General features: G+C 40.4%; 1 protein-coding gene across 1 annotated transcript in view; it reads right to left on the bottom strand.

Annotated features, from left to right (window-relative positions):
• The window catches only part of SSU72 (SSU72 homolog, RNA polymerase II CTD phosphatase), a 45,068-nt gene extending 18,921 nt beyond the window's left edge, over positions 1–26,147 (bottom strand). The window contains exons 1-2 of the mRNA XM_036743183.1: positions 25,917–26,147; positions 10,827–10,970 (exon numbers count right to left, since the gene is read on the bottom strand). Of these exons, the coding sequence (XP_036599078.1) occupies positions 10,827–10,970; positions 25,917–25,996 (224 nt within the window). The 5' untranslated portion in view covers positions 25,997–26,147. The remainder of the gene's footprint in view (positions 1–10,826; positions 10,971–25,916) is intronic.
• Positions 26,148–26,849: the final 702 nt, after the last annotated feature.

Here is a 26,849-nt window from a genome sequence, read left to right as displayed (position 1 = left end):
ATTTTTAAGAAGCTAAAGCATGAATTTTCAAAGACTAGCCATTACAATATAAATGAGGTTTGACTCTAGATGTTTTTAATAGAAAGCACTTTTTAACAACTTTACTAGGCTAACAAGAGATTCATTTATCTATACTGTGAGGAAAATAAGTCGGTTGGTTCTTGAGTAAGAATCTGAAATTTTTGAGTAGCTCCTATATATAAAGGAGTTGGATTTATTTTGGAGTCTCTTCTCAGCAGCTAGACTTACGTTTCATTTAACAATCCATTTCTCATTCCCTGCAACACATTTTTACATCTCCACCTAGAATACCTGTTGTGCCATTATTCTATTAAGAAATTAAGTGAAGCATGATTATAAACTTCCCTAGGCAGTCATTTTACTCCAATAATTCTGAAAAGGAGTGACATCTCGGTAGTTCTAAAACAGATCAGCACCCAGACAGCTATTGTATTAGATAGAAAAGGTCATACATACAAACTAACAGAATAAAGCTCGTTTTCTTATCTAGTCTGGCTGTGGGAATGGAACTGAGCTTTGGATGCTAGATGGTCCCAATTAAGTGCAAGACTTTGGCTGCTGAAATTCTTTAAAAAAGCACATTGTTTCAACTTCCCAAACCTAAACTGTTTTTAAATAAGTCATTTATTAGGCACTTAGTAGGTCAGGAGTTATCTGAAAAATATGCTTTTGGCTTGGGCATTTGCTTTGTAACAACATAGGTGGCAGTTCTTTTTAAAAAGAGTATGTTCAACCAAGAAAAACAAAATAACCCAATGAACTGGGAACTGTCATTTTCTTTTTTTAAAAAATACAACTGTTTGTTGATTGTTCTAAGGGATGGAAAGGATAGTAACAGCAAGGGATTGTTCAATGTTGCCACACCCCCCACCCCCCACATGCAAACATCTGGTATTGAATATTGCCAGAAATAAATAAGCTGTCAGCTGGGGGTAGGGGTTGTATATGTATACACATTTAGTGTTCTGTATACCTACACATACAGACACAACCCATTTTCATTGCAAAGATGTCATTTGTTGCAAGGGGGTTTGATCTGTGTTGCATAAAGCAAGGTACCACAATTGAAAAAGTTCAGTAGAAACCTGTGAATACTGATGTCAGAGGCCCCAGAATAGAAAAGCCAATAGGCTATTGATGTCTCAGTAAGATGTAGTATGTAATGTGTAACAAGAGGTATATTGGGTATATAAAACAATGACAGTGTAAATCAAAGCCTTATATAGAGTACCGTGTACTGACTTTACTATTATGACTAAAAAAAAAAAAAAAGATGGTTTCACTCTTACCACTCGTTTCTATTAACGTCAATATATCCAAATAATGGCAAGAATGTACCATCAGGTGATATGTCACTTGGGAGAAAAAAAAAATTAAAAACTGCTAAGATGAAGCTTCTTGCAACACACAACTTTAATACTTATTAAATGCAACTCTCATGGGAGAAAAGCAGTGTTGAAAATAGACACAACTAAATGAATCACAAAGTAGCAAGGAGTCTTAGCTCTCTCATATGCAAATGTAGCCTAAGAAGTGAGAATTTGGAGACTTACGCAGGGACCATCTTCCCTGAGCCAATGGAGGCAGTTGTCCCACCTGGCCAAATGCAGGATCTGTGCCCCGTGGGTGGCCTGAGCCAGAGGTGCAGACCTAGCCAAGAAAGGAGTCCCAATGTTGTTCTCCATACCGGATAAGAGAAGGCAAGTAACATAACCCTTCACTTCTCCGGGCCTGTCTATGGATCACTAACCACAAAACTCTTCAATTGTCATGAATTGATGAGAGCTCCCTCTGAGGACAACCAAAAGGCATAGGAGAGCTTTCACCTGGCTACTAACACATGACAAGCAAACAAGAACACAGAAAATGGGATTAAAAAATGTCATCAACAAAATGTATGACTGAAAAAGAGATAGGCTGGTCCCATCATAGGAGTAAGGGAAAATCCACAGATGGCAGCCATGGTCAACCAGTTATCCAAAAAGTTTCAAGACAACTCAAAAGGAAGAAAGGTGCTTAGCCCACTGCCTCAAGGACGCATACCTTAATAAGGCCACAGATATACTGGGCCATTATTATTACTGGGGTGAGTTACAAAATTGAGCCATAGCAAATATGCTGCAAAGATCATAAACATTGCTACAACTTAACCCAATGTGAAGTATGGCTGCAAAAGATTTCTGAGACAGATGTCACTGAAATCCTTTGTTCAGGCTGTGATGACCAAGGAATCACATACTAAATACAGCAATAGCACAGGTGCTCATGCTAGCTCATCCACACATTTGTTTAAGCAGCTGCATGAGCAAACTGCCAAGAACTGACTTAAGATACGTATGCTCATTGAGTTGGTATGTGGGACACTGTGCAAAACAAATTTTTAAAAGTGCCTAGGAAAGTTTACAGTCTTTTACTTACTGCATGACAGGTATTATAGACGGAGATGCAAAAGACAATGTACTGACATGGAACCAAAGAGGCATGGTTCTTATCTTCAACATAGATGTAGTTTATCACTAGAATAAAACAAGACTATCAAGGCAGGGTTGCCTTTGGCCCAATGGTGCTAAAATGATAGAGGTCCCCCCAAAGTGGTTTTTCTGGGGGGCAACATTTATTCTATCTGTTAAATGGGACTAGCCACTTTTCTAATCTTGGTAATCTCTAGAGGCATTAATCTAGGAAAGGATCTAACAACTTGGTAAAAGTGGCTCTGAGTTACCAAAGACCAAAGAACACCCCAGAAGGGAGTGCTTCAGTGCTTGTCACAAAGAACTGGGCACCAGCAGCTTTGAATTTTTTGTCTGTTCATTGCTCAAAGTGGGATGCTGGGTGTCCTACTTAAGGAAAAAAAAATGCTAAAAGCCTGAGTCAGCTCCAGCACCAACCTATCAGTGTCTAGGAATGCAATCCACCTTCATATCCAACAGGGCCATTAACAGCCTCAACCAAAATGTACCTGATGTTTTTCAGAGAAGACATCAAAGGGAGCTGCAAGAGGAATTTGCAATTTGGCAAAATTACAGAATTGTCAATTTGCTAATTTGTATGAATTTTCACAAGATCCTTTATTATCTGTAATTAGGATTGGTCTCTTCTTCAAGGTATTAGTAATATGCCCCAAAGCACCGGGATAGGTCTGTGTAAATTAGCTAACACTACTCCCTACAATCAACTAGTTTGAGTCCCAACCAATCACCAAATACAATGACAGAGGTTTGCAGACCTACTAAACCAAATAATGTGGACTTGTTTTTGGCAAATTAAAGCCAGAATTATACTTTCTAAATGCTGAAAACAAAAACCCTAACACTTGAGAGTATAGTATGAAAACAGTATCTACTATACATTTACTACTGAGTCTAATTTTAAAACATGTTCATTTCTAAAGCTGATTAACTCCCTTCTCAAAATAGAAGATAACCATATAATGGATGGGGAAAGGCTAGATGGTTCAAGATATGGTGAAAAAGACCAGGGAAATAAGTGAGGCAGAAATACGTGATCAAAGGATTACTATGGAACTTGGCAACAGGAGAATACCTCCATGGCTTTAAAACACTAAAAAATTGTAGAGTATGACTAAAAGGATGGAAGACAGAACCTCTAAGGAAATGTTGAGTTGGTGAAGTGTGGCTTGGATAAGAGAAGGGTTGTGATGTGATTCAGGAAGCTCGAGTCATTTCAAGCACCATCATGAACAATGAGAATGATAGCATGATCACTAACCATCTCTACAGAATAGGAAATGGACTTCAATTGCTAGTTTGGTCAGACTGAAGATGAAAGCCTAAGATAACTAAACAAATTACTGACCAGAGTTGTAGAATGTGTCACTAGTGTTCTTACGAAGTTTATACCTAGGCAATGTGTTATGCATTCAGCTTGGAACCTGGGATCTAAACCTTAAATATGCCTTCCCCCTCCTTTCATTGAAGAACATAATTTCTTATCTTGTCCTTTTGTTCCTCCACTCCAGACTAAGGTAAGTCTGTTGCGGTAGTGAGCAGAAATAAGCCCAACAACCCATGTCAATGGGCCCTTAAATAGTGAAATCAGAAGATGGTTGGTGTCAGACAAGGGATAATGAAGTGCCTCCCTCCTATCAAGGTGCATGGCTCTGGAGTTGGAAGAAAATGTCAGAAAATGTGTATCATCCTTGAGTTTGTTAAATGAAAGGGTTTGGTAGTCGGGGCAGAATCAAGGGGAAAGGAGCATTGTTAAAAAACAGCAACAAATAAAAGTTTTGGGCATGGAAAGTAAATTCAAAGGACTAACACCTCATCTATCCTGGGCTAACTACAAACTTGTATTCTTTGCCTTTAATTATCAAGTCATGTGGGTTTATGACAGATTATATTTATGCAGTTTTTAAAAGCTTGTTTGGTCACTTCAATTTCTAATGAATTTGGCTTCTCTAATTCGAAGTTCATTAGAAATCACATTATCTGGGAACTTATGGACAATTTTTCTTTAAAACAAAATACAAATGTTTTATATATTTCAAAATGCTGTATGTTTTGTAATAACTACTCTTGTTTCTTTAGTTACTTGTTTTAAATGGCTACTAAAACACTACTTTTTATTTTTAAAAGGATACTGGGGGCACCTAAAAAACTATTTTAATAGAATGTGTATTTTAGAAAAGAGGTGTCAAAACCAGCAGCCCCTTGGGTTTAGTGCCCAGCTGCTATTTGAGATTAAAACTATTGGTCTAGAAGCCCAGGCACTGCTTCCATAAACATCTAACCTAACAAAGGAAACTGTCTTCTTTTCAATAATTCAGCATGGGCTATTGCATCCTAATGATGATCTCTTCCCGTCCCCCCAACTCGACCAATGAGATGGCCAAGTCTTACCTATTCTGCTCACTATTATCATTCTGTTTACTATAACATAAAGGAAAAAAGAGCACTGGACTAGGATTCCTAGTCCCTGCTCTGACACTCACCATCCGACCCTAGGAAAGCCCTTTAATCCTTCATATTTTTTCTTCATCCGTAAATAGAATTCCTGCCCACCTCAGAGCTCAGGCTCAAATGAGATGTATGTGAAATTAAGTTGAAAATGTTACAAGTGCTATGCAAATGTTTCCCAAGTTCACACTTGCTAGAAGCAGGCGGAGTAGTGGGATAAAGAGCTGGCCTCCATGCCAAAGATGATCTGGGTTCAACACCTGAATCTGACCCAAATGGGTTGTGTGACCCTGGGCAAGTCACTTAACATCTCAGTGCTCTAGCCAGCTCTCTAAGGCTTTAAGTTGCAGAGATGATCCAGACCAGCAATGGCAGTATGGGGAACTCATGCCCGCAGGAGTTCCACATACCAGGGAAATCACAGGTCCAGGCCCAATCCTTAGCAAATGACAGCATTGTTTTTATTAGTAATTCATTATTAAGACTTCATGGATTACAAAGCATTTTCTATCCAGGAACCCAGGTAATATGAGGATTATCATTATTAGCTGCATTTTAGAGAAGCTGATCCAGAGGCCAAGAGGAAATGGCTTGTCTTTGATTGCCCAGTCAATTCAAACAGATGGCATGCCAACCCCCATCTCTGGATTTCCAGGGCACAGCTAGAATCACCCATCTACTTAATCCCAACTGCCTCTAGTCAATCCCTTTAAGAAGAGAGGTTACGACGGCTTCTGGCTCAGAGAAAGCCTGTAAACTCTTACCCTCAGCTCAGCTTTAAAGGTGTTGGCTCAAAAATGTTTCACCAACTATCCCCTGGATGACCAGTCGCTACTGGACTTGGCAGTTCTCCCATGCATAATCCACCCTCACCCTCCTTGTACCGATGAATGCTGTCACCCTCTCCCCTAAACTCCCTTAAATAAAAGTTCAACCAAGCTTCAGCCAAGGGCTTAATTTAAAGAGTCAATTAGGTTACAGCTTTAAATTATTTTTCCTTCCACTTATTTGAAATTGGCTATTAACTGATAGTGTTGCAAGTTATTTACAGTTGCTCTTTATATCTATTTGGATGGTGAAAAAGTATTATGAAACCATCTGGAGCAGCAAATTTTAACTCTAAGGCCTATAAAAATTAATGAGTATTTGTTCTCATAGGGATCTGGTTAAGAACCTCAACTCCACAAGTTAAGGAAATAGCTAAGGTGAGGCAAGAAGGAAAAAAGGACAAAGAAAATAGAAGAATTTAAGTCATTCTATTAATTTTTAAAAAATGAACATTTCCACTTCTTAATTCAATTAAGAAACTGTCTTTATGGGACCCTTGAGAAGTAGAGCCATCTCTCACCTCTGGACAAGTGCTCAGCTCATTTTAAATTTGCGACAACGAGGTTCAACACCTTCAGTTCTTAAGAGCCAATCTGAAATGTTTCCACAGTAGGGAAAAATAATTTTAAATTGCAACCCAATGCCTCATTCCAGTGACAAGATGTGGTATACAATTAGTACCACAGAGGACACCTGGTATGGTGGGGCTCATTTTAGATCTGGGTTCCAATACAACTGCAGACACTGTGTGTTCCTGGGCAAGTCATTTAACCTCTGTGCCTCAATTTCCTCACCTGGAAAATGAAGTAGGCAGTACTCTGTAGCTTCTGAAGGTCTCTTTTCAAGCTCTAAACCTCCAATCCCAAGAACTGTGTGGGGACAGGGCCCTGAGCCTCTCTAAACCTGTTTTCTCATTTGTAAAATGAAAATGCCATTTACTTCTGTAGGTTTTATTGTAAATCGAATTAGTGTATATTGCAAAGCACTATATAAATGTTAACTTATTTCTTCAGCAATGAAGTCATTTAACATTAAAAAACTAATAAAACACCTTATCCTACCCACCCTCCCATCCTAAAATGTGACTTACTAAAGGGGGATATATTTGAAAATGAAGGTAATATAAAAGCTAAAGCTATCATTTAATATAGTTAGAAAATGCTATACTTAAGGGAAATAGACATTATTTGGAAATGAATATGATATAAAAACCAAAGGTATCATTTAAAAATAGGAAGAAAAAAACTGTTAATTTTGGAGCTATTAGGCCTCAATTCTTTAAATCTAAATTGTCCCTATAAAGACAAAGCCAGTTTTTTCTAATAGAACAGGAATTAAGTTAAATGCCTAGTTAGTGTCAAAATTGATTAAGTTCTGCTTATATCTATGTCAAGTAAAATCACAGTATAAGCCAAGGAAGAGATGTTTCTTCTGATAAATCTGAAAGGGTAACTAAGGAGTTCTTTTCACTAATGCCAGGTCATAATTTTATACATTTATACATACTGCACTGTCTTTGTTTTTGGATGCTCTATCAGCTTCCTCTGAGGAAGGTAACTGGGCACCTGCTGCTTCATTCAGGGGAATGTTTGGTTGGATCTTTTTTTCCACTAGTCCTGTTATATATAATAATATCCTGGTTAAAAAAAAAAACCCACCTTGAAACACCTCATCTTACTTGGCCCCTTTAATTTTCCTTCCCCTCTAAATTTTTAAAACAGGGGGAGGGTGAGGAGGGGTTGCAGCACTGTCCCGATCAGGCAGTGAATCACATGTGCAGTGAGTCTGTTAGGACCACATCTGGGAAGCCTCTTTGGCCTGGCTGCCCGTTCTTAGCGATTGACAGGAGATGGAGTTGTAACACACCTCGCCATTCCTACTCCGTGTCTGGTCTTGGGTTTTTGCTTTGGTTTACCTCGGCTGCTTCCCCCATGCCACCTCAGACTGATGTCCACCTCTGCAGCATCTCACCAAGGGCTGGAATGAATTCTTTTCGAAGAGATGTCACTTGCTTGACTAAGTCAAAGGATGTACTTGAGAGCGGTTTAGTCAAAAACCTCTCACCAAATACCAAAAATAGTATATCTGTTAAGCCCAGTCTTGCCCTTTTCCTCCTACCCCTCCCCGCCCCCACCTAAGAGAACAGAAACCCCACTTCCGAAGAAAAATGAATCAAAGGACACGTTCCTGAGCACAAAGAAGATCCAGACAGTGATAGCAGTACTCTTAGGACATAAGGAAGCCATTGTGACCCATCTCTTCACCTACTGTGGAGAGCAGGCTCCCACAAAGGCCAAGGTTGTGGCAATGCTCCAGTCCTTTGATGACTAACCATCCCCATCATCCTACCACTTACAGGATAGAACTTTAGAGCTGGAAGGGACCTAGAGAAAAAAATCCAAACTCCCTCCCCCTCCCTCTTTAGACAGATGAGGAAACTGAGGCCCAGAGAGGGAGAAAGGACTTATCAGTGGTCACACAGCTAATCCTCTCCCTGTTTATAGATGAGGAAGCTCTGCCCCATAGAAAGGACTTGCCAGTGGTCACATGGCTAGTCAGTACCAGCCCTTCTTTGACTCTACTTATTCTACCTTTACTTCCTGCTTTGTGTGTGTGTTTCTATCCTGCTCCTCTGGGACACCTTTGTTCCTCAGCTCCTCATTCACAGGAAGTCCCAACCTATAAGGAGCTCACTTCCCAGCAGAATCCCCAAATTTGAAAAGCCCTGTGCTCATTTCTTCCTGGTCACCAAGCACTTCCCCCCTTGGGACAGCATAAGAGGGTACCTTGGAACTGGAGAATTCTCCACTCGGTCATCATAAAGCAGCAAATAGCCACCACTACTACTCTTCCCACCCAAATGTGACTATTAAAATTTAAGGCTAAGTTTTGGCCTTTTAAAAAATTGTATTGATTCAAAACTAAGTCAAGGTATTTTTGTTTGATAAGGAATAGCAATACTTTTCTTCTAAAATTAAGTTTAAAAACTGGAAGATAGGGGTCAATTTATATATGTATTTGGAACAATACCATGATTTACAATGAAGAAACACTTGTAGCGTCAAACATTGCTGTGATTGTTGCCCATTTCTAACACTGATAGGAGGCATCAAGTTTAAAAATTTGGTGTCCATTTCGTAAAAGGGTGGAATATTAAATGAGCTTATTGCCCCAGAATATAAACTACTAACACCTGCAGCTGAGGCTAGAGCTCAGAGTTTATGAAGAACATTTCCCCCAAAATAAAATAAAGTTTTATAGTTAATGCCATCTATCATGATAAAGGGACACAGCAAGACCAGAATGGGCATATGTATTATTCACAACTAATTTGCCAACTATAGTCAGTTGCTAACATGAAGAAATAAGGCAAATAGAATGCTGCTTCTCAATTACAGGGGAAATGATGACTTGTAGATACGCCTCTCTTGCCCCAAGGATGCTGGGTAGTGCAGAGTGTGTGCATTCAATGATGACCATGCTCAAGATGCCAAGTTTCAAAAAGGAGTTACCACCACATGGCTATACAGCCCCATGTCAAAGATTGATTTTCCTCTTGCCACTGCATAATGGGAACACCAGATAATGCAGAGAGTAACCCATGTGGATGTTGTCAACATCAGATCTATTTACATTGCACTGGTGAATGAGCTATTTGTGTACCTTTAAAAAAATAATAAAGCAAAAAATAAAAAAAAACCCCAAAACACCAAGCAAAATTAAATAAGGGAAGGGTAGGGTAGGTAAAGGACAGAAGAGGACACGATGCAACAAACCCCAGGATCTTGCGGTGCTCCAATCTAACACTTTAGCTAGAACGACCTTCAGGGACATACTCTCAGCCACCTAAGTAACCTACATATAAGTAGAAAACATTTTTAATTCATCCAAAAGCAATAGCTCTGATGTCAAAAAATGACAATTTTTGGATCTGCATATTTGTACTAGTTTTAGCTACATTTCCCTCTAAGTTTGCGACCCATCTCTTAAACATGGCTCATAAATAAAGTGAGGAAATAGTTAAAGATGGGACACAGATGACTTTATGATGAGCCAAAATGTGTGAATACTCTGTAGAGGCCAAATATCTTAAGACAGCTAAGTCTTAATGCTATACTCATAAAATCTTTTTAAAACCCACTTTTTGGCTTTCAGATGAACTGAAAAGGACTAGATTTGGTCAAATCCAATTTTTCTATTGACAGAAAATTTCCAACAAAAGGATTTCTAACCAATAGTTTGCTTCTAACATACCAAATCTGGCCCTCCTCAGTGTATTATATATACATAGCTCTGCAAAAACACTATCTATGGGGTTAGGGAGTAAGGGTAGGGGTAGGGGTAGGATGGACCTGTGATTTCATCAGTGTGGTCAGCTCCCAGCATGGAAACCTCTGCCAACAAAGCACATCCACAAACTCATCTATAACTTAGTTGGAGAGACTTGCCTGGGGCAATGAGAAGTTAAGTGACTTGCCCATGGTCACAAATCCAGGATGTGTTAGAGGCAGGATGTGAACCAAGGTCTTCCTGATTCCAAGACCTACCCTCATCCATTATGTCCTGCTGTCTCTCAAGCAACATATCAGCCAATGATATAGACAAGAGCAATGTGAAAAGCTTTTCTATTTTCTTCTTCACCTAGGTAGTCTACTCTCTGTTCAATATTATGCCTCAACTTTAGGCTTTACTAAAGTAATCATAATTTTAATTTTTTTCATGTCAATAATTCTCAGTGCATCCATTTCCAGGACTGTATTCCACACTGGGAAAATCCAGCAAAGCACCAAGAAATAATTAAGTTATGACTTGGAGTTTTAAGAATTAAATATATATTACTCTGCTTAAAAAAAAAAAAGGCGGGGGAGGGTGTTGGATCGCATGCACTATTTAACAGCAACAAGGTATAAAATGAGTAGTAAATCCTCCTCCCTTTTCATGTAGAATACCTCCCTACAAACTTAAGGCCAAGCTAAGGCTTATTCCATATGCTAAATAATGAATTACACCTTCCAAAGATGATCATATTGGGGTTTTTAAAAGGGCATTCCACTGGGATACAGTTCTTTGTCTTTCCTAAGAAGATCATTGTACATCTGATCATATGTTGTTTTGAAATCATAAACATTCGGCTTGTCTGGTGCTGGTCCTGGAAGTTTCACATGAGTTCCTGTTCCAAAGGATCTGACACTGAATCCTCGTTTGCTGAAAGACACAATAAGAAAAAAAGATTTTAATTAGATTAACTCTCATTCACAACTCTATTAGTCTGGATGGGGGAAGTGATATTGAGGGAGGAAAACGTTAGCGTACTTGCCTAGATAAAAGTTTTTGTCCCAGTTCTTAATCCCTTCTATTTTAAAAATAAAATAATGCTCAATATTAGTTATGAAAAAATATGTCAAAATTTCAAAATATCAAGGTGAAAAAGCAGAAAGACAAAGGAGTCTTTATTCAACCACCATGAGGTCATTTCCTTTATGAAAAATCTAAACAATACCCTCAAAGTTAAGCATCCTACTCCCTAAAAAAAGACTCACTTTATTTCACAACCTGTCTTCCCACACTCTAAATCACTTCTGAAACACTAAGGCTTTGTTTGCTACACTGAAAGGGTTTATAGTCAGTTGACAATTTTTTTTTTACACATAAGCACAATTAAATGTTCTAGAACCATCAAGTGTAAATAATGAGACTCTGAGGACATCTGGTAGACACTATCCCCACCCCATACTTACCAATGCAGAGATTCTGAATTTTTAAAGCTTCTTAAAGTTTTTAAATTTCAAGTTTTTAACAACCTTTCACAACATAATCCATTCTAAGTTTTCCTACCACCACCAGGAAAATCGTGTGTGTGTGTGTGTGTGTGTGTGTGTGTGTGTGTGTGTGTGTGTTTTGAATTTTAAACCCATTTCTTTTATTGCTGCCTTTAGCTGACCATCCTCTTTATCAGAGCCCTTCATACTGTGGGCTCATTCTTTTATTACATAGCTTCTCTCAGCTTCCTTTCCAGTTTAATAGTAACTACAATAGAATTATAAGTAAGATGGCAGAAAAGCCAATGACAACTGCTTACTCTTTTCACTACTAAACAATTTAAAGACTAACGCTGACAACAAAACAAACTCCGAGTCAGGAAAAACCCATGCTTAGCTCAAAGGTTTGAGCAGAAACAGTGAAATGCTGGTTCACAAGCTGCTTTAGCTTTTGAAAAGTTCTCTCACTTCATTAAGGCTTCTAAAATTTTATTTTGGTCAATTGTGCAATTTGATCTTGGAGTCCACATAAGCATATTTTAATGATCTGATGCTACCTTGCATAGGAATTTAAGATTTGTCTCTTGACCCTGGAACACCTCTTCAAATTACTACTCAATTCAAACTACTATAAATTTTAATGCCAAAATTTCTAGCTTTATTACAACTCAGAAATTATATATAATATATACATATATATATAATATATACCTCTCTATCTGTATCTCATATTAGCAAAACTCAAGTTTCAAAAGGTCTTAGATGCTAGTCAACAGAGCCTACCAGCAATGTACTTCCTAGTCTTGCCTCATTTTACAGAGAAGCAAAGCTAGGTCTAAGGAGGTGAATGTACTTGCCCAAGGCCATCCAGTCCCACCCTGTGAATAAGCAATTTAAGATGAAGAAACATTAAGGCTCTTATTAAGGTTCTCAAAATCATTGTAATACTAGCCAAAAACCTGGCAGGGACCAACAACAACCCTCTAGTACCTATTTTGGACAAGGAAACTGTTTATTCAAAACTCACAATTCGTAGAGCATCTTATTCCCTTTCCCCAATTTTTGACTATTTCTTCCTCCCTTAAAGTTGATTGCTCACTATAAATCGTTCTGATCTGCTATGAGCCACCTGCTTTTTTTGGTTCAGGATTCAAATGAATTTGATTAAAAGTTCAGCCTCTGAGTGTTAAAGTACTACTTTCCAGATACAAGGAAAGCCACATATTCAATTTCCATGCTAAATAATGCAACAAACACTGTCCAGGAGTCTACGCTGAGGAACAGTGCCAAATCTGTGATAAGCACTTCAGCTCTGAGGACTACCCAAAAAAAAGTGTTAACACAAAACTAAAAAGCAATTTTTTTTCTATGTTTAGTCATAAATCTAAGTTCAGCTTTAAAATGGGACTGGAATTATGAACATAGGCCTCATGTCAACATGCACAAAACTGCAAAATCTGCTCGTGTACTGACAAGGCCTAGCAAGACTGTGGCCAACCTGCAGCCCAGATAGTGTGCTTTAAGCAACAAATGCTCCTGAAGTTGCCTAGAGAACCACTTTTGTAAATAAAATTCCATCCTTCCAACTAGCTTGCATTAGAAATGATTACAACCACAGACTATATTTCAGAGAGAAGTGATTTTTCAAAAAATATTAATGTCAATATGAAAATAGCAGTGTAGAATAATTCAAAATGCTAGAAGTAATACAGAATTTTGCTTCGTCTCTGTTATTTTCTGTTCTACTCTACTTCCTTCTATCCATAAATAATTTTAACTCACAGAACACTTTTCAGAAAATGTTTCACTTTAAATTTAGTCACCTCTCTTTCTTCTAAGACTCACATTGTACAAGGCTTCACCCAAAGTTGCCAGATAAGGACATCCTTAACTAATTTCTAGCAGCTCACTGACTTTACAACTCCAAGGCACTGCTGGTTAACAATCTACACCACCCTTAATGCAGTAGGAACTGCTGGGAGATGGTGGAATTGAAGATGTGAGAAATCCTCCAATTCATAGTTCCACACTAACCTGTCTTAAAACTTCATTCTGTACAGAACAGCAAATCAATCATGCTCCTAACCAAAGCAGTAATACAATATGCTCCTAGAAAATCTCCATGGCATTTTACATATCCCCAGCCAAGACAACACCACTTGATGTTTGAGGGAACACTATTAGTCATTTTAAAACACCACCACACCACTTTTTCCACTTGTGACCCCTTTTTGCATTTCCTTGTAGTGTGGCCAGACCGTACACATGCACAGCGCATGCTCTGTGTTCAGAACCAAGGCTACAGTGAAGTTGCAGAATGCAATCTGGGCAAGCACTGCCAGAAACTCCTCAGATTCATTACACATTTGATTTATAATTAATTTTTGGTCATTGCCAGAAACCTTTTGCTGTTGCTAAATTTTTCACACAGCTTTTTACCATTAAAGCACTGAGAGAGGTAACAGTAAGATCTTCTTAAATGAGCAAGAGTTCTCATTTTAAGATTTGGTTCAAGTGTCATGTCAGAAGACACTCATCTACCAAAACTAATAATGCAGAGGTTGTACCTTCCTCTTAACTGTTATCAAGAAACCTCTTACATTCCCCTTCTTTCCCCACCTAACACATCCAAATCCTCCCAGGAAATAGTCCTTCTTCCCCAGAACTTAACTGCCCTTCTCTTACATATCTGTCACATTTCATTCATTATTATAGCTCATCTGTGGTGTTTCACCTGCCCTTAAGGAGTGTAAACTTGAGTTTAGGGACCATGCCTTTAACTTTTAAGAGGGAAGACTCTGTTAACTTGCTACTCTGTAGAAGGTACTTTAATATATTTATCAAATACAATACTATGTTTCCAAAATCTTTTCAGGAACAAATGCAAAAAAATTCGATAAAAAATGCCTGAAGAAAGTGATGATTTGATTCAAGATTTAAGTTCCTACCGTAGAATAAGTTCCTACTGTAGGTCAGCGCTGGGGATCCAAAAACAAATTTGATAATCCTTACCCTCAAGTCAACATAGAATGCAGCACATTCCAGGCCTGGACAACAGCCTGTGCTAAGGCTAGGAAAAAGGAGGTGCCAGGTCAAGCACAGGAAACAGCAAGGAGGCCAGTTTGGCTAGGATAGTGTTTAAAGTAATTGCAATGAGCCTGGATGGGGGTGTTCAAGACTGAGATAGGCTTTATGAGGCAACAGTAAAGACTTTGCATTTTGATTTTAGAGGCAAGGAACAAATGGAATCTGTGCTTTAGGGCTTATATCAATCTGACAGCTAGGTAGAGGATGGTTTGGGGTGGATTGAAGGCACGGAGACCAATGAGGAGGCTAATCTGGGCAAGAGGTGGTAATATGGATATAAACTATGTGAGTGGGAACAGAGGAAACCTATACATTGTCATATAGCCAAATATGAAGTCAATTAATCCATGAAATTTACTCAAAACACAGGGTAAGTCCACTGACTAATCGCTACATATTCCTATAAGGGAAAGGGCAGAGAAGTCATTGTCTGGAGGGCAGTGACCAGTAAGTGGCTTCAGTGATCAAAATCACTGAAGTAGAGGCCGGTCCAAACAATTACACTCCAAGAAAGAATTGCAATCGTTACTATCCAATGTTATTTCAGACAGATGGGCTATACTGTGAAAGCACCAACTAGACCAGAGGTGAGGAACGTGCGGCCTCAAGGCCATATCTGGCCCTCAAAGTCCTAAAGTTTGGCCCTTTTATGAATCCAAACTTCACAGAACAAATCCCCTTAACAAAAGGATTTATTCTGTAAAACAGACTCAATCAAAAGGCTGCACCCAAGGACTTAGAAGGCCACATGTGGCCTAGGGGCTGTAGATTCCCCACCCCTGAACTAGACAAACCATCCAAAGGACATGAATGTGCTTGACATGTAAATGTCAATCTTTACCCTCAGAAGCTTCCAATCCAAATGGAAATTTTGACTTTAATGTAAAACTTTCCAGAGCATAAGCATACATTAAATCAATTCTAAACTATCTAACACTGATGTCCCTGACCCTTCTCTTATCTTCCACTGCCCAGATGACAGAATGGGACAGAATTCACTCCCAGGGAGAACTAAAACGAGATTAGAGAGGAAGGGGGAGGGAACAATGCAGAAACTCATAGGGGTTGCTTCAGAAACTTACCCTATGTTACTGAGCTCTCAGCGGGGAGTACAGGGTCTTGTAAAAGTAGACAAACAACTTTTTTTTTTTAAATATATAACAACTGAATGAACATTCAATTCTCTTTCTATGGATGGAAGAGGAAGGAACAAGGCAAGGGAAAGACATGAGAAGCATGAGAGTTTAATATCTGATTACAAAGCACAAATATCTGAAAGAGGAAGGAAATGATAGGCTGACTAGGGAAGGGTGCTCACGAAAGGACTAAGTCCCACAGAAAGCTAAATGCTGTACTGCGAGAACAGAGGATATTATCTGGTTTAAATAAAGGTTTTGTGATCAAATCCTAAAAACCAAAGAAGAGGTTAACACATTACTGTCAAAGTTGTACTTTAGGATAACCTATGACCTCACACCAGCTATCTCACTACTTACCTCCCATGTTTTATCTGAATAAAACAAAAACAAATGGGACACTGTGAATTATCATCAAGACTTGTGAACTTTATCTGTGATCCCTACATAATCCCTTTCCAGTTCTGGCCCTTTGTCCAAATCTCAATCTCAACACACACACACACACCCACCCCCCACCCCCATATATATATATATATATATATAGATATAGATATAGATATATATAGATAGATATATAGATATATATAGTTCTATAGTTCTTGGGCAGGGGATTTGGACAAAAGCAATGGGGGGGAGGGGCTGGTAGCTAGAGCAGATTTTAATGGAAAGAACCTCTTTCCTACCTGATTTCTTTAGCTTCAAACTAAACATGATTCTGTTTCTGGAATCACTCAGGTCGTCATCAGAGTAGAGAAGTTGTTAAAGGTTATTTGAATGAATGAAATGTGCCATTACAGTTCTAGCAAAATACCCATTAACAAGGTGCACAATGTCCACAAACTGGCAATTACCCTTTGTTTAAATGTAACATTCAATTTTTAAGGATCTGACAAGTCAACCCAAAGTAAATTAAAATTCCAACAATGCAATGCAATGGTCATCTACTGAGTGCCAATCTCATAGCCTAGCACTGTGTTAGGCACCATTACTGCAAATATGAATGGAAGAAGAGCTAAAATTGAACCATAACTATTAGAACATGCTACCTACATTGGAAATGAGATATGAGGAATTAAAAGGCTGAAGGATTTTTCAGCTGAGACGATTAGGAAATGCTTCTGAGGGGAAGTTGCATCTATTTGACTAACAGAAGGACTTCAACAATAATATTTAGGATGGGCAGGAGCTACAGAAGACAGGAGGGGAAAGAGTGGGATAAATCTAAAGAACAATGAGTATAATAATTAGTCCTAGGAAATGACCTGTAGTGACAATTTGTTTATAATGTCACCAATAGCTCTATTTATGACTTCAGCAGTCATCAAGATAGAGTTTGGTTTTTATAATGTTACTGAGAAACTGGACTGGCAGGGAAAATGTCACTTATGGTATGTCTTTAGCTGTCTGCCTGGAAGGTGGGGTGCAAGAAGGGTGACAGTGTGAGATGAAGATGATAAATTGGTTGTACCCAGATTCCAAGGTTGTTTAATGCCAGGCTAAGGAGTCTGCACTTTATTGTGGTAGGCAATTGGAAGCTACTGAAAGTTTGTCTTTATAAGAGAAAGGACTTGACAACAGGATTACAGAGAGAATACTCTGGAACACTGTGCAGGATGAAAAAGGGGACAACTGGACGCAAACATGAAACTACAAAGGACCTTAAAAATCTAGTCCAATACTCTCAATTTGTAGATGGAAAGTAGAAAGACCAAACGACATTTAAATTTATACAGCCGGGTAAATGCATCAAAATTTGGAATCAGGCCTTCTGAGTCTAGTCATCTAGGTTCCACACATCCCATTTCAGTATATATTAATTTGGAATTCGTTTTTTTTCCAAAAGTTGACATTGACTTCATTTTATATGTAAGGTGCAAGAATTGTAAATAATTTTTCTCCCCAATCTGACAGATTTTAAATGTACCAAAGGTTTTGTAAAGGTCTTGAGTTAGTCTTTTAGAATCCATATGGGAAAATACAAAACAGAATCCCCCAGGGTAAGAAACAAAGATAGGTCCTAATCTGTGCAAACAGAAGGAATATGCACATGGAGATCTGGGCTTGGTAGTATTGCAGCATGGAGGGGAGAGGGTGCTTACTAAAGGAATTTTGTACAGGTGTCAAGACAAGCACCTCCCCAGTATACCTGAACCAAATTACAATGTCACTGAGAAATGATTGACAAATAAAATAAAAATGATAGAGCATAAGAGAATGTTAATATGGGGTTTTCCAGGTCAAAATGCAGCCACAGGGATCCTTAGAATAACACCAGCTTCTATTTGAGTTTGTACACCCCTGGTATACGGAATCCTAAAGATAACCATAATCGATTTCTTAAAACAAACCAAGACAAACCCCCAAAACCTTAGGAAGTTTCATTTTCACAGATGAGGTTTGCTTAAAAAGCTAAGTACATGAGAAGTAACATGCAAGATCCAGGTTAGAAATCTGTCACTCTGTAAACAGAAATAAACCAACAAATCATGAAAAACGCTGCCATCTCCCCAACTCAAAACCAACTGTTTTTCCTTCTAAAACAGCCTAGTACTATGCATTCTTAGAAAACCACAAATTACCATTATCCAGGTTTTATTCTATTTTTATTTATCTTGTTATCTTGTGCTCTGAGATGTGAGATACTGCTTAGAAGCTAGAAACTATGGTTTCTTTTTACCTCTTTAACCCAAGGGAATTTTCCAGTAGTAAAATGGCTAATCAGCCATTTGTTGGAGGATGAGCCTCCTATCTCATACAATCATGCAAATTATGTGACAGCACATGCTATTTGGGTAAAAAGTAATTTACAAAGAACAATTGAGCATCATAACATTCCTGATGGCTGGAAAAATATAAAAGGGCAGAGATTTCGTGTTAAACCATTTCCTCTAGCCAAATACTAATTTCAATTACTGAATGTTTTGACGAATCAATTGTTGACATGACCACATTTAAGATGGCAAAAATATTCATCCTAGGAAATAAAACTGCTTTTATTTCAAAAATTAAAAGCCAAATGGTTGAAGCCCTACACCCCACCATCTTCTCGCTTCCCTCCCACACCCACTTCTTTCTTTGCAGACGTGAGGTAAATTCTGGATGTCAATCATCTAAAATCAGACTTTTTCCACGTGCTGTTTTGCTAAACTATTGTTGTCTTTTTCTGTTTTAAGGAATGGCTCTCTGGGAGAGGAAGGTTATATATTGGGAAATGTGGGTGATATAAAAATATTCATAAAAGTTAAACTTTAAAATTCATGCAATAAGTTTTATTTTAAAATTATAGCGTTACATGGAAGTTTTAACTAGGTGATTTCACAATCCCAGACAGAGCACAAAAAGGCTAAGTCTTTTGGCAAATATCTATGAACAAGAATTTTAATACTATGGTTGCTATTTAACATAAGCACAATTTGAAAAATGTACAGAAGTAAAACTTGGCCCCGTTCCAAAACAGCTGCCATTATCACCCACAACTATAAGCACCTTAGAAGACCAATTTAGCAAGTGCTCTGACACCCAGCTCCCATTTTGCCAAGTTTTTGCAGGACCAAAGGAACATCCATGAGCAAAGCTGTACTAACCTAGAGCCAAGGAGGTAACCTGCTTTCTCTGGTAATGCTTTCAGTAAGTAATCAGCATGGTACAGCAGAACTGAGGCACTTAATCTAGAGTCAGAGACCTGGACCGGGAATCTGGCCTTTGTCATCTGCTGCCCTGAGACAGCAACCCTTTGACGTCCCTTAACTTTGTCTCTCTTCCTCTAGAACATGAGGGGGTTAACCAAGATTACCTCGAAATCTATGACCTTTTGAATCCACTGTAACACAAATAAAATGTATATTGTCTAATTTACAGATAAATCTCACCTCCCCAGTCAAGTTAGGTTTTTAGTTTGAAACTAGATTTATATCTTTCTCCCCAAAATGTTGTATCATAACTAATAAATGATTAATATTCTCAATTTCTCAAATTAAGACAGATCATATATTGAAGAAAATGTCCTGGGTCATTACAAATGCAAAAGTATCTTCATTTTCACCATCTTCTGAAAAAAAAATTACTTAAAAATTAAGAGTTAACTAATAATTAATAATCCCTGTAGAAAGCAGTTCTTCAGCACTGAAATAAAAGTCAAATTAATTGGCTCCAAAGGGAGGGTTTTCATCCACCAAAGACAACACAGAAAATGAGTTTCTAAGGAAACAGGTCACACCCCAATAAATTCTTAAAAGAACTTCAGCTACACCTGGACTTGGTCTCTGAATCAATTTAACCCCCAAATGCAAATATTCAACAAAGAAGAATGCCTTCTATGTGTGCATGGCAGTGGTAGGCACTGAGTTACAAAGATTAAAATATAGTCCCTGCCCTCAAGGAACTTAAAACATACTAGGGGAGGGAGAGGAGGGGGAGGAAATGGAACAAATCTATAACCTAATCCAAGGCTGAAAAACCAAAGTGCACAAATGAGAACAATCAAGTATGAGACTGGGTAAGGAAGGCTCTCTTTAGCTTGGAAGTCAACCACAAGATGGCACCCCAGCTGGGACCCAAAGGATTTCAACTAGCTCCAGATTTCAGATACCTTCCAGACACAGGAGAGGCAAATCCAATTAACAGCTGAGGAGGGAGAAGGGAACTGTGTGAATAATAGTGTGAAATAATAGAAAAGGTGGGCCAAAGCAGTAAGAGGCCATACCTATGAGGCCTTTATGAATCAACATGTGTCACTGGTGATGTTCAAGGCCAGATGCATTTGCTGACAGGTAAAGGGGGGTGATCTCTGTTCAGACTCCTCTCTAATTTTTAATAGAATAGGACCCAAGATTATATTCCAGAAGAGATATTGAAGCATGCACAGTAATTACATTCCAACTGCTACTTGCTTCCTAAGACTGAAGACAATCTCCTAAATCCACAATCTCAATACTTTTCCTGATTATTAGATGTTAGGGATACAGGCCTCTGAACTCAAGGTAGTTCTAATCTACTGGGGAAAAGCAGGCCACCCAGGTTAAAGGAAAAAAAAAAAAACACAAAAGATACAAAGTAAATTCATCCTGGAGTAAAAAAGGCCTGGGCAAAGACCCAGAGGCAGGAAATGGAATGTTTTGTCCAGAGAAATAGGAAGAGGCCTAGTCAGCAGGACACAGGCTCCATGGGGGATTGACCTGAAATCAACACAGCCTAGAAAAAGGGCGGGACCAGACATCCAAGGGCTATAAATGCCAGTGCCAGGGGACTCAAAGTTCTGCCTTTGTCCTCCAAAGGACACAATCACCAATTTGCAATATGCTTCTGTACATACCATTCTTAATTACTACTTTAAAATATTTAAAGCACTCTCCAAATATAGGACTCAAACATGTAAGTAATTACATTCTTGTGTCTAAAATTATACCAGCTAAGCTAGATAAAATCAACTTCAAATTTATGGACATGATATTGGCTACCAGTCTGAATTTTTATTTTAAGCATTTTCCTCCTGAATTTTTGGGAGGATAAAGTGAAGTTACACTCTAAATCCTTTTTCTTAACTTTTTGTATCTATTAAAAGGAGTATGTTTGTCTCTCCCTAGAAATGACTGATATAAAATCAAAAGGCATCAAATTATACTCATTTTAAATCTTATGATGTAGGCCCAAAGGACGAGCTAGTCATACAGAATGTTACCATGCTTTACACAACTCCACTTTGTTATAGCATAGCACCCTAAAATATGCCTAAAGAACCCATGGGGATTACTTTAAAAAAGAAATTTTAAAAAAACTTTTGGTGAGATTAAAAAAGCTCTGGACATATACAGCATACATACACACAACACCCACCCACCACACATATACATACATACATATGAACCCCATGGGCTCCCTTACCCACCTGAAAGCAAAAGTCTTTGAGAGGTTAAAATATCAGTAAATATGAAACATTTAGTAATTTTGTCTTCTATATTACAAGGTTCGTTTTAGACTACCTTTCACAGGAAAATGTTAATTCTAAGTTTCAAATTGTATCATATATTGGGAAAAATGAAGTGCAAACCGCTTTGAAATAGCTTCTTTCAAATACGCAGGTGGCTATGTAGACATGGTCCAGTTGAAGGGTGGGGAACCTTCAAACTCGAGGCCACATGTGGCCCTCTAGGTCCTCAAATTTGGCCCTCTGACTGAAACCCAAACTTCACAGAACAAATCCCCTTAATAATAGAATTTATTCCTGTAAGACTTGGGACTCAATCCATAGGCTGAACCCAAGGACCTAGGAGGCCACAGGCCTCAGGTTCCCCACCTTGATCTAGTCAAAGAAATGATATTTGATCCTGTGATCACTTGTGATAATCACTTAAAAGATTAAATCTCAATGCCTTAAACCCAAACACATATGATACCTTCCCCTAAATGAAGCTTACAAGATTTGACTGATATTTAAACGTAGTAACTGTACGAACTTTGGGATCACAGCTAAGGGTGACAATTCTTGTGATTTTTTACATCTGCTTGTTAATTTCAAAATATCCTGCTGAAATTCTCCCTCTCCCCGCCAAAAAAATTAATAAAAAATAAATTTTATATAGAGTACCAATGAGATACTCCAATCTCTTGTCAAATTCCTTCTCTGGAGACCTTAAAAATGATTTTTTTGGTTTTATTTTGGTTTTTTTGGCAAGGCAATTGGGGTTAAGTGACTTGCCCAAGGTCACACAGCTAGTACATGTATCAAGTGTCTGAGACTGGATTTGAACTCAGGTCCTCCTGACTCCTGGGCTAGTGCTCTACTCACTGTGTCACCTAGCTGCCCCCTAAAAATGATTTTTTAAAAAAGAAATTACAACATACCTTTATAGGTGCAATAATTTTGGAAATTCCCAATAAAACAGCACCTAGAAAGCACCTAATGCTCATTACAGGAATAAAAGAGGGGCATTTCCCCCCTACATAGAACATATACTTAATACAAATGGGCCAAAAATCTGTAGAGTACTTCCATCAACGTTGATTGTAACCACCCAAGAATCAACTAAATGCTAGCAAACTGCCTACAATCCACATAGATTTGCCTAGGGATACAACTAGAAACTAATAGGAAGATTTATACCCAGCTCCTCAGCCCAGCCATCCACTCCCTAATGCCTTTTTAGGTAAATAAAAAGCATACTTGCAATCCTATGTGGCTACAACTGGGTGATCCCTCAGGTTCCTTCCTACCCTGCATGGAAAAATTCAATCAATGCCAAAATCTTATCAGCAATGAGAAGAGTATCCAATTTAAAAAACAGGTTTTTGAAGCAGTAAGAGGTTTTTTTTTTTCAAAGAATACTAAGATAAAGTAAACAAAGTACAGAGGGCCTTGATGATAGTTTCTGACAGAAAGATCTGAACTCAAAATCTGCCTCAGAAGTAACTGGGAGAATGGGCCAATTAAGTGGTTTAACCTCTAGTACCCCAGCACTAAGTTACAGTGGCCCATCTGGAGAGCTACATAAAGGAGGGAGTTTCCTTTCCCAAACTCACAGATCCAGATCCTGCTAAAAAATATTTCCAAAAAGAAGGTCTACCAAAACTGTATTCAACTTTTATTAAACACGCAGCATCTGGGTCATGAGATAGGCTGAAACTGAAATGTTGATTAGCATCCCAAGTAAGAATATAAATATTTCTGCCAGTAATTATCACTTGATAGATATGCCACAGTTGAAAAAGAATGAAATTACAAGTTTACTTTGTATAAGGGACCAAAAAATGTAATATAAAATTTAACAAATGAACACTTTAAAAAATCTATTTAAATTCAGATTCTTGTTATTGTGGGCCTTTGTTTTTCTATGTAAGCCTTTACACCATCTGGCTCCTGCCTGCCTTTTCCCAAGCTTTTTTCACATGACTCCCTTTCCTTCACTAGACTCCAGCCAAACTGACTCACTCACTCTTCTCCTAAAATGGCATTCAACTTTCCACCTGAGTTCCCCCACCCTACCCCAAGAACTGGATTCCCTAGTGTGCTGACTTTTCTGATACATCTCCTTAATGGTCAGCTCTCATAGGTTTATATGAGTGTGCTCTTCCCACAGCAGGATCCAAGCACCATTAAAGCCAAGACTATTTTCTTTTTTATTTTTTTTAAACACTATTTTCTAGTTGTCTTTACATCTCTGGCTCAATGATTTGAGTGCTGTTTCCTGTATGGAAATTGCCCCCCCCCCCCCCATGCAGATGGTACCCACCCCTCCTCTACAATAAACCTTACAGATTGATCCATGGCATTGTAGAGGTAAACCAAGTGGATGTCAGAGGTGAGTCTTGAACCCAGGACTTGTAAACTCCCAAAATCCAGTTCCGAATCCACCCAGTTCCCCCTTATGTTTATTTGTTTTGGTTTGGTTGTTGGGGATTTTGTTATTGTTGTTTGTTCTAGTAAAGGACTAGTAAATTCCACCAGTACAGTAGGCTGTCAGTAAGGAACCAGGTCTTTACTAATGCAGATACAAAACCTTTCTGTGTGCAATTGCTAATCTTAGAAAACTGCCCTCCTAACCTGACCTCTAATCTACCTTTCCAGTATTGTTACTTTACCGGCCACACCCCCCCCCAACTTGAATCTAATGACGCCAGTCTTCCTGGCTTTCCTGGGCCTTCCCCCATGCTTAGAATTCGCTCCCTCTCCATCTCCATCTCCTGCCCTCCCAGGCTACGAGTCCTAGTTAAAATTCCACCTTCTACGAGGAGCCTTTCCCAAGCCCGCTAAATGCCTGCTACCTCACTGATCCCCAAAGATGAAACGATTTGCCCCAGGGTTCACTGCTGGATGGTCAAAATGCATTTACTAAGCTAGGGGTTTTTTAACTTCAGGCTCATTTAAAAAAATATTGTGTGGATCAACACTATCTTTTATGGCAATCCTATAACTCTTAAAATGCATTTAAAAGCATCAGTCTAAGAAGCAGCCCAGGACAAAAATACATAAAAGAGTGAGCATTTCAGTACTTTACCGTGGTGGGGGACACTGTGCAAATCCAAAGAGGTAGAATCCGGCCTAAAAGTCACTAAGCATTTATTTTAGTAAGCACAGTGCTAAGCTTTGGGGATACAAATACCAGGAAAACGACACTCCTTGCCCTCTCGGGGCTTACATTCTAATGAACCTAGATCCTCATTTTCAGACTTCCTCACAAGAATCTGGCCACCCCGCCCCCACATTTAAAAACAAAACAACAAAAAAACCTCCTCAGATGGAAACTGGAAAGGCTTCCTTCAAGTCCCAGCTAAAACCTCCCCTTCTCGATCCCCTTTTAATTGATTTTTTTCCTGTTAATTATCTCCACTTTATTGTGACTGTTTAGCTTGTTTGTGGGTAGTTGTTGGCACGTGCTCCCCCCACCTTAGTCAGCGAGCTCCAGGAGAGCTGGGAGCGACAGTTTTGGGTTGTTTTCTGGGGGAGGGGCTGCACTTTTCTGTGCCCCAGTGCAGCGCACTTAATGCCTTGGTGGACTGACCCGAAGGTTGCGTCTGTTCTTCCCAACAGCGTGAGCCAAACCCCACCTTCCACAGAAAGGCTCGGCCCTTCACTTCCCCGTGTCTCCCGTCTCATCTCATGGTGCGTGGCAGCAGTTGGCGGGTGGTCTCCCCTGTGAGCCCCCGGGCCCCCAGGGGCTGTTGTTGCCTTTCTCGGCATCCCCGATGCTCGGCCCCGCGCCTGGCGCACGGTGAGCGCTTTATCCGTGTTTAATAACCAGGCTGACGCACCGGCAGAAAAAGGGACCGATCTCGCTCCCACCCACCCGTCTACAACCCGGTCTGGTGGGGGGGGGGGCGGGGAGGGAGAGGGCGCCCACCCACCCTCGAGCCGTCTACTTCTGAAGGAAAAAGGTCCAGAGTTTCGAAAAGAGTGGGGTCGTTGGGGCTTGGGGGGAACCCGCCACCCCGCTTCGACTCTGAGCGCACCCCGGGGCCCGCGATACTGAGGGCGGGCCTGAGAGGAGGCAGGGAGGGCCAACAGTCGGTGCGTCCCCCGCCCGGACCCTCCCTCAGGATTCCCCCCCCACCGCGCTGGCTGGGGCGGAGAGGGAGGGGCCCGTTGTTGGGGCCAGCCGGAGGCCTGTTTGCGCGGGGTGGGGGGCGGCGGGTGGTTCCGGGGACGGGCCGGGGCGGAGGCCCTGCAGGGCTACCTGAGGATGTTGTGCGCCTCCATGCTCCGGTTTTGGTTACTCGAGCACACCACGGCCACTCGCAGCGGCGACGACGGCATGATGGCTGTGGCAATGACGGGGGTGGCGGCGGCGACTAGGGGATGACGCCCGCGGCGAGGGCCTCGCGCCTCTGTCCCGTTCCGTGTACCGGCGGACGTCGCGACTGCTGCCGCCTCACCTCAGCGCGAGCAAAATGGCGGCAGCGCCCGCGGCCAGCCCGACCCAAGCGACGCGGCGACGTAAGGGACGTCGGGGTGGGGGAGGGAAACGGCGGTTACGTCACGCGCCCAGGCGTGACGCTGCCTGCGTGGCTCAACCTCGAAAACGAGGGGTTGGAGGGAACTGGGCCGTGCGCAAGCGCAATGGAGGCTAAGAGAGAGAGCTCCGCCCTCCGCCGATTCCCCTCCCCCTGAGGAGATGGACGCCGCTCCTCAGCGACTCCGCCCACACTCCAACCCCCTCCGCCCCGCCCCAAGACTTCGCCTGCGGCTGCCGGTGGGCCCCTCCTTCTTTCTCTGGCTCCTCCTTCTCTACCGCCACTTCTTCTTCGTCTTCTTCCGGCTCCCACTTCCCCCGCCCTCGGCTGCTGTCTGGTCGTGAGTTCGAAACTTCCTTGGACCGTCTGGTCCTTTCGGGAAAGGTTTGGGACCTAACGTCGAGACGCGGCGCCCGGCTCCGCCTCGGACTCCGGGCGGACTGGGGCGCTTCGGCCAGACTCGCGGTGTTGTCCTGCGTGACGATGACGTCATAACGCCCGCGGGTGGGCGGTGGAGAATAGTGATTGTGATGCCTTGCGGGCCCCGGATGCGGGGTCTGGGTCACCCCACCCTTCCAGCGGACTGGGAACCCTTTCAAGGGCGTGGGCAGCGTTTATGCCCTTCTTTGTATCCCCAGAGCAACTGGCACACAGTA

This window comes from Trichosurus vulpecula, chromosome 2 (genome assembly GCF_011100635.1).
Source record: "Trichosurus vulpecula isolate mTriVul1 chromosome 2, mTriVul1.pri, whole genome shotgun sequence".
NCBI lineage: Eukaryota > Metazoa > Chordata > Mammalia > Diprotodontia > Phalangeridae > Trichosurus > Trichosurus vulpecula.
The sequence above is the reverse complement of the archived record's forward strand: the minus strand, read 5'-3'. Positions and strand labels throughout refer to the sequence as shown.